General features: G+C 40.0%; 1 protein-coding gene across 3 annotated transcripts in view; it reads left to right on the top strand.

Moving 5' to 3' along the window:
* The first annotated feature begins 8,443 nt into the window (after positions 1-8,443).
* The window catches only part of TRN1 (transportin 1), a 112,216-nt gene continuing 104,910 nt past the window's right edge, over positions 8,444-15,749 (top strand). Inside the window, exon 1 of one of the 3 annotated variants that reach the window (XR_015689426.1) lies at positions 8,444-9,036. Coding sequence is in view for 2 of the 3 variants with exons in the window: in XM_087671007.1 (XP_087527133.1) it covers positions 8,857-9,036 (180 nt within the window). In the remaining variant the exon portion in view is untranslated. The remainder of the gene's footprint in view (positions 9,037-15,749) is intronic. The other 2 variants (XM_087671007.1, XM_087671006.1) reach the window with 2 other exon arrangements.

The raw sequence follows: 15,749 nt of genomic DNA, 5'->3' as shown, positions 1-15,749 counted from the left end.
CCACTTACAATGTTGAGCTTCTCATACAAAGTGTTGGACAAAGCGCTTGCTGTAAGAATCAAGCATCTTTTAGCCAAAATTGTACACCCTAAACAGTTTGGCTTTGTCTTTGGTAGGAGCATCCAAGACGCAATCTTAAATTTGGTTTTCTCTGTAGATCACACTTTAAGCCTAAGTATGGACTTTGTCCTAGTCAATATGGACATAGACAAAGCCTATGATAGGATTAGTTGGTCTTTCATAATAGGTGTCCTAAAATCACTCAAATTTGGGCCAATACTCATTAGTTTGGTACAAGCTTTGTTTAAAAATGCCTTCGCTTTTGTCAATGTAAATGGACTAATCTCTGCTCCTTTTCTACTAAAGAGATCAATTAGGCAGGGGTGCCCACTAGAACCCCTCCTCTTTGCTCTCATTATAGATCCTCTTCTTAGGAAAATTAACAAGAGGGTCCAAGATGGAGTGATCAAGGGACCACCACTCCCTGATGGTTCACAAGCAGCATCATAATTCTTTGCAAATGACAATGCGAGTATTGTGGTTGCGGATAAGTAGTCTTTCAATGGTCTGCTTGAAGACTTCAATGAATTCGCAACTCTCTTGGCGTCCAAGATAAATCAGGCCAAAACTAAGCTGCTTCTTCTCTCCTGGAAGGATCCTGAACCCTGGCTATAGGACTATGGTTTTAGGATGGTTCAACTAGGGGAAATTGGGGTTGGACTCACCATGAGTCAGCACTTCATGTGGCTGTACACTAAGCTAAATGCTAAGGTGGACATCTGGAAGCATGTTCCCTTGACTTTTGCGGGTAAGCTCATGGTCACCCTCAAGACTATATTCTGCAACCACTGTCTACTTGGGGTCCTTGATTAGCTTCAACAAATTTTCATGGATGAGACTTGAGTAGTTGTTTCGCAAGTTCTTGTGGACACACAAAGATGGAAAGCTCCACCCACAAGTTGGCTGGGATACCCTTACCATTGATAGGAGGGATGGTGGTGCAACCTTGGAATCTCTTCATGATAAATCCAATAAGCTCTGTCTACAGCTCCTAAAATGAATCAAAGGTGGATAGCCATGGATGATCCTTAATCAACATTGGATTTCTCGTGTGCCTATCAAAGGTGTGGTCTGGATTGGCAAGTTATCATGTGTTGTATACATGCAGCAATCATGATCCCGCAATCCGAAGCTGCATAGGCCTTGGCTCATTCGTATGGGAGACAATTGCAGAGGCAAAATGGCGGCTTGCTGAATGCAACAAAAATGGTAATGCATCACTCAGTAGGAGTATATGGCTTAACTCCTTTGCCTGTGAGTCACAGAGCGCCCCAGCATTGCGGGTTTCAGAATAGCTCATATCTCTATCTCCAAGGGATTAGAACATGGCTGGACATATGGGATGAGCAAAATCATTGCTTTCATGATATTAATTGGATAGTGGAGCAGTTTCAACTGACCAATAGACAAAAGGACTGGCTTACTTCTACACTCCTGGAAGTCAAGGATGACTGGCCAGCCTCAATCATGCCAAGGTCTATTCATGTGATTCGGTCCCTAGAGAGACAACATGGTAAAAGACTTGGTCACTGTAGGAAGAAAAGAGACTTTGCAAGCTCGAACCCAATCATAAGTATGAATGTCTCCTCAAGATGAAATAAGATATTTCCTCGTACAAGGTTGCTCACTTGGATAACATGATTGAAGAGGTGTGGTTAGCTACTCCTTCCTATAGACTAAATGTATTTAGATGGTGTCTCCTCCTCAAGAGACTACCAACGGAGAAGAGTCTGGATTGTCATGTGCAAATATCGCTACTCTGCCCCTTCTGCAAAAAAGTAGAAGAAGATGAAAAACATCTCTTTTGAGAATGTGTCCACACTAGGCCAATCTAGAGTAGAATCAAGCGGCCGTGGTATGAAACCAACCTCAAGAATCAATTCAGCATGTTTGTTGCCTTTTTTGTTGATTTTAGAAATCTAGATGAAGCCAACTAGAAACTAATCTCCACGATTAATGATGTTGTTCTCAAGTTTATATGGGGGAGAAGAAATGATTACATTTTTGGGAGAGGACCCAAGAAACCTCCTGATGAGTGCTGGGAATTACTAACTTCGAAAATTAAAGTGTTGATGAAGTAGCCTAGAAGCTTTCACTGGATTTACATGCTTTTTTGCAAAAAGCTTAGTCTGATGGCTTGATGCCACGTTGTAAAAACTTTTACTTTACCCTTTTGATGAAATATATAATTAAGCCGCATTACCCAAAAAAAAAAAAAACTCATTGAGCTATGAAGCTCTCATCATCGTATCAGATTATACTTGACAAGTAAAGTCATTGGCCATTCTCCTCTCATTCTCCTTTCCATGTATTTGGTCCAAATGAACGATAATCATTCTAAACATATAAACAACATACCTTTGAACATGGAAAACTTTAAGCATGCATTCTTAAAACTATGAATGGAGGCTCTTTTGGATTTGTTAAGGAGCTTGTGCTCAACTTGTGTTTCAAGCAAGATCAATCATGCAATGTCAAAAACTAAGGTTAAAGAGATAATCATGTGCTACTATAACTAGATCAAACACACTATTTTTGCATCAACCGAAATTGCATGGCACCGTTCAAGCCAAGATAAGTGCATCATATTTCTCGATAATAACTAGAATGTCTAAGAAAATAGAAGAATGGTTATTTTCTACTTCCAATGCTCCTAAAAAATAATAAATAAACATGTGCACAATTGGTGTCTTCTCTATAACTTGCTAGGTTTTTATGTTGTTAGTGGATGGTGCAAGAATACATAAACTTTTAAAGTTTGCATAATCTATGATATATATGTGTAGGTACATGCATGTCTATGCACACATGTACATGCATATGTATATGACCTATATGTATCACCTATTTAAACATTGTGTTGATTCTTTCTAACACATGTATATTATCAATGGTTTGCATGTAAACTTTTACATGTTGCATTGATATGCATGTTGCCTACAAGTTTGTTTAAGACAAAAAGTCAAAATCTAGAAAATTTATTTGAAGGTGCTAACAAATCCATTGTGAAGCGTTTAAACACTACTTCTCCATGGCAATATTTGGTATCATAGAGACTTAGGTTGGAAATTTACCATGAAGCATTGTCCACTTGCAAGAGCTTTAGTATTTCAAGAGAAGTGAAATCCAAAGATCGAGAACATGCTAACTAACAAGGAATTTGATAATTCCAATGTTTTGTAAATTAATGTGAAAACTCCCTATGTTGTCTTTCTTATGGGTGGTTTGGATAAGGAGTAAGGGTCATACATAAAGCTCATTTAGTTTGTTACTTAGCTTCAAATTTGCACCACTTATTATTAAAACCTTCAATCCTAAACAAATGCAATGTTGTGTTGGAATATCATATTCTCTTTCATGGATGCAAAGGACATACATGAGCTTTTAGACATTACAACTTTAAGTGACCATGCACCCTACATTAAAATTTATTATTTCATTGCTATGGTTTTAACTTTTACTTTTATGACCCACCTAAAAGCTCCATTGTTAGCTACTATGATTTCATAGGAAATGGTTCACCTTTCCTTTTTGCATGTGTATGCATGTGTCTATGTCCTATTAGGGCTTAGTATAGCTTAGCGAACTCTTTATTTGCATTTAATCATGTAGCCTAATATCCATGTGCGTGCGCGCGCGCGCGCGCACACACACACACACACACACACACACACACACACACACACACACACACACACACACACACACACACACACACACACACACACACACACACACACACACACACACACACACACACACACACACACACACACACACACACACACACACAGAGTGTGTGTGTGTGTGTGTGTGTGCGCGCGCGCGCGTGCATGTGTAAACTATCACTTGCAAAAATTGTGGTCTTCAAGATAAGTACATATCCAAGGTTGGAAAATCACAACTAGTGAGGAATTTGCCACTTTCAACATGTTATGGATTTATAAGAAGCTTAGATGATTTTTTGGTTGTGTAATAAGCAATTTACAAAAGCTCATTAAAATTTAGGAGACCTCTAGGAATGGATGTGTGCAATTCTAGACCACTCCAAAAATATGTTACAAAATACATTGTACTTTCTGGCATAATTAATGTGCTACTTCTCAAAGCTTAAATCATTCACTCAAGTTATATATTTTAAAGTGAACCACACAATCTTTAAAGATATGAATCACTCTTTTATTATAAATTTTTATTCTATCTTGCCACTTCAATGTGAGCCATGGTTTGTTAGCTTGTCATACTTCAAAATGATAATTGGCCTTACTATATTGCATGTGAATTATTATGTATGGGTTCTTATTTAGCATATGTTTACATGTCAATCATTACTCTTATACGCACGTGTTCATGAATATGAGAGAGAGAGAGAGAGAGAGAAAGAGTGTGTGTGTGTGTGTGGAGTAGTTTATTATTGTCCATGTAAAGCCAAATTATGACCCATGGGACCTTTCCAGATATACAATGATTCTCCTCCCCCATGGTAGGAAAGGGTAGCTACGGTGAAAGAACGATCTATGCAACATGGTTCTCCCAAAAGCGTAACATGCGGGTGATGAGAGCCCCTAACTTCGATATAGGAGTAGTGGTCAGAAATTGGTGAAGTGGCCCTTGTAAAGGGATATCAAAGTCAACGCGTATGCGTGCATATGCTGGGCATGTCATAATCATGTGCTTCTCTGATTCTACATTCTTTAGTCCACACAACTTGCATAACCTCGTCTCTCTTACCTGTCCACTCCATGCACCTGTCTCGATCAATAAAGTGTGTGATCGAGCTCACAGTTGTGCAATACTTCGTCTAAATACCATTGAGAGCAGGTTGGCTATGGATGGCTATGTGTGTGCCTCTGCATGCATGTAGGATTCCCAACATGAAGGATAGATATGCATATTGTAATAAGCAAGTTTGCCATTCGCTCCCTTACTTTGATGTTTTGCTTGATATTTTCATAAGAGGTCTGATTGAAATGTGTCCATGCATATATCTTCGGATGCCATATCTAGATATCTATCCACTCCCCACCCTTTAAACCATTTTCGCATATCCAGCACCCATCCTGTTGAAAGCACTTTACTTTTCCACGTTTTCTGTAGGCGTGTGCTAGCATTCCATGCCCATTTGGGGAGCCTAAAGTCATCCATTTGACGTACTCGGGTGGCATATCTCAGTACTTGGATCATAGCATGTACCTCAATTGGCTGACAACCAATTTCCAAAAGCATAAGTACATATGGTGTGGTGCTTTTGATGTCCAAATGTCTACGAATAAAAGCTATTTGCAGCTTCTCAATGTCATTCCATGCAAATGAGGAGATACTCCCCCCCCCCCCCCCCCCCCCAACCCACACACACACTTCCACTCCATATAATACCATATGTAGGACATATGCATAAAAAATCATACAACGTATTTTCCAGCATTTAGTATCTATACGGTTGTAGTCATTTTCAACGTGATAATACTTCGTTTTCCCTACTGCTAATCGTTCCTCCACACATGTATGCCATTTGTGGTCTGCAGGTATCTCAATCCCCAAGTATTTGAAAGTAGATACTACCTCTATAGTCTATCCTGCATAATGTACTTTTGGTGGGGTTTTTGATTTCTTGGTGCACACAGCCATTAGCTTTGTTTTTTATACATTCACCATCAAACCACTATCTTGACAAAACTGTTCAAGAATCCCCATGAACTGTTGCATACGTTCCCCAATATATGTAAAGAAGACCACATCATCTACATAAAGTAGGAGCAAGATGGCTGGCAAACATACCAATACGCGGGCTTTTGGCTTCCTCTTTATTCATAGACGTGAGAAGTATTTCCTCTAGCTTATCAATGCATAAACCAAATAATGTAGGGGAGAGCGGGCAACCTTATTTGACTCCCATATTACTCTCAAATACTTGTGACAGCCCGTTGCGACCTCTGAGGCGGCACACCACTTGTTGAATATCCTGTAAATTTCCATGCATAGATCATTTGGGACCCCTAATTCTTGCATTTGTTGCCATAAGCCAACCCTTGGTACGGTGTCAAAAGCCTTCTTAAAATCCACAAAACATCAATACAAGGTTGCTCCCTCAACCCGACTCTCATCCATAAGCATATGTAAAGTAACCAAATGGTCTATGGTGTTATGACCAGGGCGAAAACTTGCTTGTCCATAAGCTCGTTTGTTATTACTTTCTACCCATTTACTCAATTGCATTTCTAGGATAGTGCTGAATAGCTTTGCCATGGCTAAACTGACCATAATCATGCGGTAGTTTGTGAGTAAATTGCAATCTCCTCCCTTATACAACGGTTGTATCCAATTCTCTTGCCATTCTTGGGGAAAACCATATGCAAAAGCATGATGTATCACATGCAACATAAACAATCTCGTCTCCTTTGTTGTCCATTTCAAGATCTCTGCATACAACTACAAAGTATCACATGCTTTTCCATTAGCCATCTTGTTGAGGGCTGCCTCCAATGTTTCTAAAGTGAACAGAGCACTAAATGGCTGTGTATGTACATCACATTTGATGGATTGTACCCTTTTATGCATGTAAAGTTCTGTAACATACAATAGCATGTTAGCATCTGTGAAATCCCCCATAGCATTTGACCGTTTGGTTTGCAATTTTCTCCATGCTTACCTTGGACATTTCTCAAACTCCCTAGCATCTTCACTTTCTTTGGCCACTACATATCGCCGTCACTTTTTACGCGAGAGCATCATATCGTTTTTCCGCCTCACTTCATTCTTGTCCCTTAGGGAGAATTTTCAGCTTTCTATGTCCAGCCTTACATTCATCACCAAACCATTTCTTGCACGGCAATCCTTTGGCATTTTTGTGACTGCTCTTTGGTTTCACAAAAACCTCTATAGCCATATTTAACATTTCATCTCTTAGATCAGCTTGTGTGCTCCTAGTAAGATTGCTCATAAGACTATCCAGGTGACCAGTATATGCTTGTTTCTTGTCTACATCAATACGGAATGCACCAATACCTACAGTGTCCCCTACATGTCCTACATGGTGGCAAATATCAAGTGTCAAGCCCAAAGCTATATGATCCAATTCTGGATGTTTTCCACTCGATCAGAACTCTCTAATCATGGATAAATCATTCATGATGAGAGAGAGAGAGAGAGAGAGAGAGAGAGAGAGAGAGAGAGAGAGAGAGAGAGAGAGAGAGAGAGAGAGAGAGAGAGAGAGAGAGAGAGAGAGAGAGAGAGAGAGAGAGAGAGTACTCGATTGAAAAGGTAATGGATTAGTATGAAAAGCTTCTATGTGACTCCATCCTAAGAGTTGCACTCCACCTAGGGTAAGCACTGGCAAACATTGAGGGGGTCTACTTTGTATGTATCTAAACTCTTGTGATTGATTGAAAAGATAATGAATGTTAGCTCAATGAATATTAAGGAAGTATATGATATTTCTTAGGCAACATATAAGGTTTGGCAATGAATTTTTGTGCATGACATTGATAAATGTCAAGATCCACTTATGTACAAGTGAAAGCACTAGATTGATGGCAAGGACAAACTAGCTATGCCAAGAACGATCAATCTAGTGAAAGCACTAGATTGATGGAAATGACAAACTAGATCTGCCAATAATGATCAAACATAAGGGTGGTTGTAGGGCACCTTTGCATAAGCTCCCTTGTAGTGGGAGTAGGAGATGGCATAAAAAGAGAGGCAAGAACATGGACCTTGAAGTGAGTTCCCATTACAAGAGGAACAAAAACAAGACCTTTGGACTTGGACTTTGTTTTGTTTCTCCTCAAAGCATACAACAATCCTCGTTGCTTCTTTCTCAATGGGCCTAGTTGTTTGGTAGCAAATAATATATAGGATTTAAAAGACATCATTCCCCCTTTAAATATTACTCCCTTTTCCATATCTGCAACCAATATTTCACAAACTTCAAAAGAAGATATATAGCAACATCACAAAGTGTGACAATCATAATTCTCTCTCTACTAAATTTGCATCTCTCTCTCTCTCTCACCTTAAGCACATGAGACAAATTGGTTTGGAATTATGATATGATTAACCTACATGGTAGCGGGGCCCTTAACATTTTGCTTTCAAAAGGGAACATGTAACTTCCTTTGGAGGTACATAAGTAGGGAACAACAAGGAAGGATTTAGCAACAAATCAATGACTTGCACATCCTTTCCTTTGTGTCGTGACCTCTTCCGCCCACGTTAGCGACAAGTAGTCGAAAATGCTCAACATAGTTCAACAAGCGTATATATGTACCCCTAAATTTTGTCATGCTCGAGCAAGTAGGTTTTTGATTGGACCTTGAACGTCCCACTGGCGAGGCGTCCCTCTCTCTTCTCACACACTCTCTCTTCTCACTTGTGTGTGTGCGTGCGTGTGTGTTGGGTATTTGGAGTCCATTTGGTGGCTTCCGTTTGGTTCGTTGGGCGCCCTTCATCATTATGACCAGCATCATCACCATCATCATCATCATCGTCGTCGTCATCATCATCTTCCTTGTTGGCTGAGTGTTTTTGTTTTGGCCCTTGAGAGGGTGTACCGTGTATGTTCTTTTCCCTCATGGTCATCAGCTCTCCCGTCTGTGCGTCTCCAACACTTTTACCCCCGCTCTCCGATCCTTACCTCGCTTCTAATCATTCTTTTACCTCCACTCTAACCTAGGTCTCGATCTCTGAGCTGATCACCGTTCTCTCGTCCCTCCACTCGAAACTAAAGACAGGTATCCAGGCTCCCAGCCGACAGATCGAGGATTCCAGCGTATCAGTGAGGAGCACAGCAAGGAGACCATGGCCATGGCTTCCACGGTGTGGCAGCCACAAGAAGAGGGACTGAAGGAGATATGCACGCTCTTGCAGGAGCACAGGGCCCCTAGTGCCGATCAGAACCGCGTGTTCCAGCAATTGCAGCGGTTCAGTCAGTTCCCAGACTTCAACAACTATCTTACCTTTATCTTGTGCCGTGCAGAGGTATCGCTTTTTCTCATTGAACATCTCCGTTGTTTTTGATCGGTCTGTCAATGCCAATAAGCGATCTAAACACTGCCAGTAGTCTCTCGATCTTATACGTACACACATAGTTACATTGCCTATTGTAAGAGATAGGATGTTTGGTCTTTACAATGACTAGCTGATCTTTACTGATCTTTATGTTTATCCACTTGGTGTAAACTGTGCTGATCACAGAGTAGACAGGCTCACTTGTGCTGAAATGTATCATCTCCGCTCCGTTTAATGGAGCATACTTGAACTAAAGACATAGCCCCTTTATAGGGAGGTCCTGACCTCTTTTTACGTTCAACGTGGAACTGACGAACCTGAACTTCAGCTCTCCAATAGGTGCTGAAGGGCCAAAATCCATCTTTTAGAACTATTTATGAAACCAAATGTGCTACAAGATGAGATCAGCACTCTAAAAGTTATTGAGGAAATATTTGAGTTGATCACAGTTTTACTTGATTTGTGAAGGGTTTGTAGGCTTTGAAGTCTCACCTAACCTTTCTAGATTGCAGCTTCTATGCAAGATTTTTACGTCAGCAACTGTGATGCCATGAGTAATTCTGGCTCATTTCCCTTGTAGGAGCTAAGCCCCTATTTTGAGTCCAATGTTGCAGCACTGTGTTGAGGTGCAGAACTGTGCTATCTCTATTACAAAAGGCATGATGGTTTGATCAACAATATTGTTAACTTTAGAGCATATCAGCTGACATCAATTCGCTGCAAAGCTGTGTCGCCCTATTGAGCTTACCATACCTTGCTTATGCTCACAGGATACATCTTTATGTGCACATTATATGCATAGATATAGCAAAGTTGAGAGCGAGTGGTAGATGTATCTCAATAATGCAGTTGATATAACTCTTTTTGCTAGTGCTTTAGTTAAGCAAATGCTATGATATGTTTATGAAGAAGGCAAGGGATGCCTCCAATATTGGAAACTAAATTTGTGAAATGTGTGGGATTGTGATATGTGCATCTTCGTATGAGAAGAAACAAAACAGAATCTTGAAATGTAGAGTGCTGTATGTCAGTCCACCCACAATGCATTTTGAAACTCCAGAATTCAAGCTGCAATGTGGTCCTTGGCCTTTGTGTGTAACACTTGCCATTTTCCTTGCATCCTTTGCACATCGATTGTTGTGTTGTGATATGTCCTTTGGCTTGCATAGCGCTAGTTTGTATCTATGGCTACCTTGCACATAGTTATTACTTCCTTTATCTAGTGAAGGCATCTAGTCTGGGTGCTTAAGCCCATAGATGAGAGAATCTTTGATGGAAATTGGAAATAGAAGTGGAATGAAATTAGAAATGGAATGGGAAGACCATCGTGTCACCCATAGTGGCTATGGGTTTTGAAGCAAGAGTTATGAAATCGGTTTCATGTGAGTTTTTTAACACGTCAGAAATGAGTTTTTTTGAGATGGAAAAAAAGTATGTAACTTTATATAAATGTAGAATATGACTTATACAATGTAGCAAATACCTGTTGAGCACGATTCATGATTCTACACACTACAAATGTGCATTCAACCTAACATCAATATTCACATGCAAGATGGTCCATTATCCATGACTAACATTAGCTTTAAATATAGAAGCATCATAGATGGACACCATCTCAAACAAAATCATTGCGATCAATGCCAATTATTAATGAAAATGTATGCTAGTTTGTCAAATGAATCCAATATAACTTCAAACATGTTGTTTAGGGTTTTTTGTTTTGGGTGGGAAAAGTTTGCAAGAGGTGTTTTATAGATTTGTAAAACTTGAGATGCTCAAGTACGATATGAGTTTCCTAATGTTATAAAACAATTTTCTTGGCAACTACGATGTCATGGAAAAGGGAGACACATCTAGATTGCAATGTGAAAATTAGTTTGAAATTCAAGCTTTGACTAGTTGTGAATGCCAAAGTTAGGGCTTCAGACATTATTAAGGGAAGGGGTTGGCAAACTTTTCTCAAGGGTCCACTATTTCATATAGGAGCCATGTATTACATGTTGAAGCCTTGACTAGTATCTTGGATGAACATGAGTGGCGTAGAGAAGAGTCAACATGATTGGCATAGGTGAAGGGCTAGTTATGGTTTTTTAGATTGATAGAGGGTAGAGAAGAGTCAACATGATTGGCGTAGGTGAAGGGCTATGTGTTGGAAGGTTGCAAAATGGCTTTACCTTGCTGTAGGTTGCAATCTATCCTTAATCAAAGCAACTTTCCCCGCTAATAATAGGAGTGAGATAAAGGTTGAACTTGCTCTAGCATAGTCATAGCTTGAAAAAAGCCAAAATTTGCTGTTACACTGGTTTCTTGCTGAAGCAAGAGGAGTTAGATGCAAAATGGAGTTGTTTTACAGGCATAATGTTCCTCTTTGTTGTTCCATAGCTCATTTTCCCTTCTATAAAATGATAGAATAGAGATACCAATCTATCCCTTAACTCTCTCGCTATATTTTCTCTTTCTTCTTGTCTCCTTTCATCCACCCTAAGTCTTTTTGCAATTAGAGTAATGGCTCTAAGGCATAGCATCTTCTTCTTGCAAAGAGCACTCATGCAATAGGTTACAATTGTGCTCTTTTGCGTTGAACAGATGCACGAGGAGCTGACTTGTGAGGGGGCTTAACTCGAAATGCATTGAGCCCTTGTCAAGTTTTTTGGATATAGATTCCATGTTGCTACTATATGTGTGAACATCGAGCATCGACTCCCTTTACTTGTAGCATTGGCCCCAGTTGTGGGTCATGTTAGTAGATTAGTAAGCTCATGAGTCTAGGATTGGTTTAGTGGGCTGGGCATAGGGGATTATTTTATGCATTTTTTGGTGCCTATTCTAATGGTTTTTTGCCATTATTTATTGCTGACCAGCATTTATGATTATTTTATTTGCTTGTCGACTTGATCTAGATATTGCCACATTTCTGGCTATTTGTTTAGTGGCTTCCTCCTCCTCAATCATTCATTCACTTGTAGTCTTCTAGAGAAGGTCTCGTTGCAAAGAGGGAGTTGGTGCTAGTGCCTACACAGTAATCGACTCACTGTTGTTCACGATTGTCTCATGCTTAATATGTTAATTCCATTTCCCAAGCATATCTTTGAGTTCTCTCTTTGCAATGTTCTTGTGTTCTCTCTTTTCTTGGAGTCTCCACTTCTGACAAGTGATGTTGACTAGGTGTGAATGTGCCTTTAGGCTAGGGTGGTTAAGGAGTCCTATAAAAATGACCGAAGGGTACATTTGTGTCACATCTCATGTGATCATTACACTTGGACTCTAGCTGCTGCTGATCTTCTATTGTCTGTTGCGACCTGATTCCAGCTCGGATGACAATTTTCAATAGATTTTTGGCCTGTTTTCTGCCCGCGCAAGCTGCATTTTTACTGCAGCAATCTGCGATTTGCTGATCTGCTCATTTTGCAAGCTATACAACTGCAATTTAATGCTTCTCTACTCTGTGTTTTGCTGACCAGCATCTGTGTTTACAGGTTCTTCACCCTCTTCAGCCTGGGTGACAATTGTTTTCAGGCTGATTTCTATTTCTGGTGGCTGCAATCTCACTATTTGATCCTATCTTGGCTGAGTTTGGTCTAATTTCCCTTGTTTGATCTGATTTTCTCTGTTTACTGCAGTCGTTTTGTGATCAGCAGTTCTTGACACTGTGAACTCTTGCCAAGTACTTTGTGCGCTGTTATGCTGTACTCTCTCAGTCTCTCTTCTCTTCATAGTTGGATTTAGACGTATATGATTCAGCATACCAGACATCTGCAGATGTCTCCTATGCAGACGTATGAAAAGCCATTTCATGCTTGGCCAATTTTTGAGGTTTAAAACAATGGTTTTTGCTGGTCAAAACTGCCACTTTTTGCCTAGGAAGTATTTCCCTACAGTTTTGGCATTCTCTCCTGCAGATTACCTGCATGTGCAGCCTGCACACTCAAGCCTCAGCCTATTTGTGTGGAAGCAGCAAGATCAATCATCAGCCTGGGCATCAGCTTGGGCATCAGCCTGTGCACTGTGTAGAAGGAGGGCAGCGTGTGCAGAAATTCAGATTCTCGACCCTTAATCCTTCAGTCTTTTGGGTTTCTAGAGTCTAGAGTACTAAGAGTCATGACATTTTGGGGATCTTAGTGGGCTGATTGTAATCTCAAAATTCATACAGTACCCTTGTAAATTTCAATGTCTTTTATGCTTGTTTATCAAAGTGTAAGCTTTGTTGGAATGTTTACAATTCATATTAAAGTTCAACTTATCATTCTTATATTTTTTTAGTTTTTTAAGAAAGAAATTAGGGCAACGTATGATTCAGCCCAGGGGTTTGAATCATACTTCAATCATACTTTCATACCCGTACATGTATGGAAGTATGAAACATATGTTATCAACTATGCTTCTCTTCATCTGTACTTCCTATCCTCTATAATGGCACCTCCTTCTTGTTCAATTGATGATAAGCTTAAAAGTTCTGATTATCTCACTTGGAGTGCCATGATGAAAGCATGTTTTGTGCAAAAGTGCATGTGGTATGTTGTTTGAGGATCTATTGTGCATCCCCAAACTATAGATTCTATTCCACTTGACAGTGACAACTACGAGGAGGCAATTCTTGCTTGGGATATGGATGATGCCTTGTGCTTATTCTACCCTTCTTAGGTGCATCTCTAAAGAGGTCATTTCGGCGGTTACTTCCTACAGGACAACTTTAGATATGTGTCACAACTCTATAGAAACAGAATTTGTATCCTTTTTCATTAATTTGTCTATATAATGATTTATTAAATTTGTTTCCTTTGCACTAATTAGATATAAAGAAAAGTGCATTGGAGCTGGCCACTGATGAGTGGTCACAGGTTATGGTGGACCCATGCGGTGGGTTAGAGAAAATATAGTTCACACACCTATATGGCCCGATTGGGCGCCTGTGACCAGAACTCACGCATATCAGGGTTAGACTCGCACACAGAAAGGATTGATGCCTTGAAGTGTGGGCTAGATCTACCAGAACAGACAGTTACAATCAATAAGATGGCATGATCATGAAATGCTTGTACAATGTGCATGTGTGGGCTGAAAGCTTGAAATGCACATTTCTTTGCATAGGAAAGTCACATGAAGATTTTGATACCGTTTTTGCGATGTACACGGAAAAAGCTTTTATATGACACCCATATTGGGGGGTTCCCTAAAATTTAGGGACCTTAGGAGGTCCCTAAATTTTAGGAGCCTCAAATTAGCCTAAAAATGCTAGTCCTAAAAAATAGGGATGTCATTCTAAAAATAGTAAATTTTGTACTCTGATTGTGCTTACTAAATTTGATTGTTTCTATTCTTGACAGTATTCAGCCCAAAAAGGAAGGCCATAGAGAAGAGACAAGTGTCAAGACACTTGTCACACAAGTTTTCAAGTGTCCCACCACTTGTCACATCTCATGACATGTGGCTAGACACTTGTCTTGTGCTACTCCACTTTCCCCTTTTGTACTAGCTCTTCCCTCTCCTATAGATAAGAGCTCGTTTTTCTTCATTCAGCATCATTTTTCTTTGCTGTAAACTCATGTACAGCACCCACAGATAGCCAGAAACTGGCCCCATCCATCCCCATCATCATTTCCCACTTCTCCATTATCAAATTCCTCCATATTCCCTCTTCTATCATTGCTGTTTTACAGGACAGCAAGCCTGTAAATTCATTACAACACCTCCTTCTCGAGCTTTTTCTTCCATTTTAGCAACAAGAAGCAAGCCCTATCCATGTACTGCTGATCAATGATGAAGAAAGGCTGATTTCCCCTCTTTCTTCTCTCATACTGTAAAGAAATCAGTTCTTATCATTGCATAATAGATAATGCATGTGTGTTTGTACATCTTTGCATGATCTTGTGAGAGTGAGAATTACTTCTCCTCACTCTCAGGTTGATTGTAACTGAGCTCTTCCCTAAGGGACTTGGGTTGAGCAGAAATACATTCCTTCGGGGGGGGGGGGGGGGGTTTACCCATCTTCAACCCTTAATCTTGTCTCCATTACTTTTACATTTTCATGGCTGTAATTTTGTGAGTAATTTTTCATTTTCAGCTTTAAGTGTTCATTCTCTTTTATATTAAATCTCGAAAACAAGCGAATATCATAATTGTTAAGCATACTACGTTGCTCGGGGCGTTTACAGTGGTATCAGAGATTTGGCTCGGTCCTCACCCCAACACTGGTAGTGCTTACAATTATAAGTTTGTTTGTTTTCAGCCCTTGCATTGAGTGCTTGAGCATATTTTTCTTAGAGTCTCAATGGATCAGTCGAGTGCTATCCTTCAAGCCATTCAAAGTCTTAGAGAGGAGAATCAGCAAATTCGTGAGCAACTTCTCAAATTAGAAAAAGTTGAGAATCCCAAAGAATTCAAGGAAAGAAGCCCATCTGCTTCAAGGAGACAAAGCCATACCAATGAAAGGAGCCGATTAAGAAGTCCAACTACTTCTAAGAGGCAGTCCCATTCTAATTCAAGACAAAGAAAGAGATCGCGTCGAAGCTCATCCTCTTCTTCAAAGTCATCGGGCGCCTACTCTGATGGACCCTTTTCTAGTGACGAAGAGTCACACCCTTCTCGTGGAAGACCTCATCATCGTCAAAGGCGTCGACATTCTTCACCCTTGTCTCCATCTTCATCCCCATCAAGCAGTTCATCATCTTCAACCTCAAGAT

Source organism: Lygodium microphyllum, chromosome 29 (assembly GCF_053477565.2).
Source record: "Lygodium microphyllum isolate KBCC chromosome 29, Lygodium_microphyllum_v1.1.10, whole genome shotgun sequence".
NCBI lineage: Eukaryota > Viridiplantae > Streptophyta > Polypodiopsida > Schizaeales > Lygodiaceae > Lygodium > Lygodium microphyllum.
The sequence above is the reverse complement of the archived record's forward strand: the minus strand, read 5'-3'. Positions and strand labels throughout refer to the sequence as shown.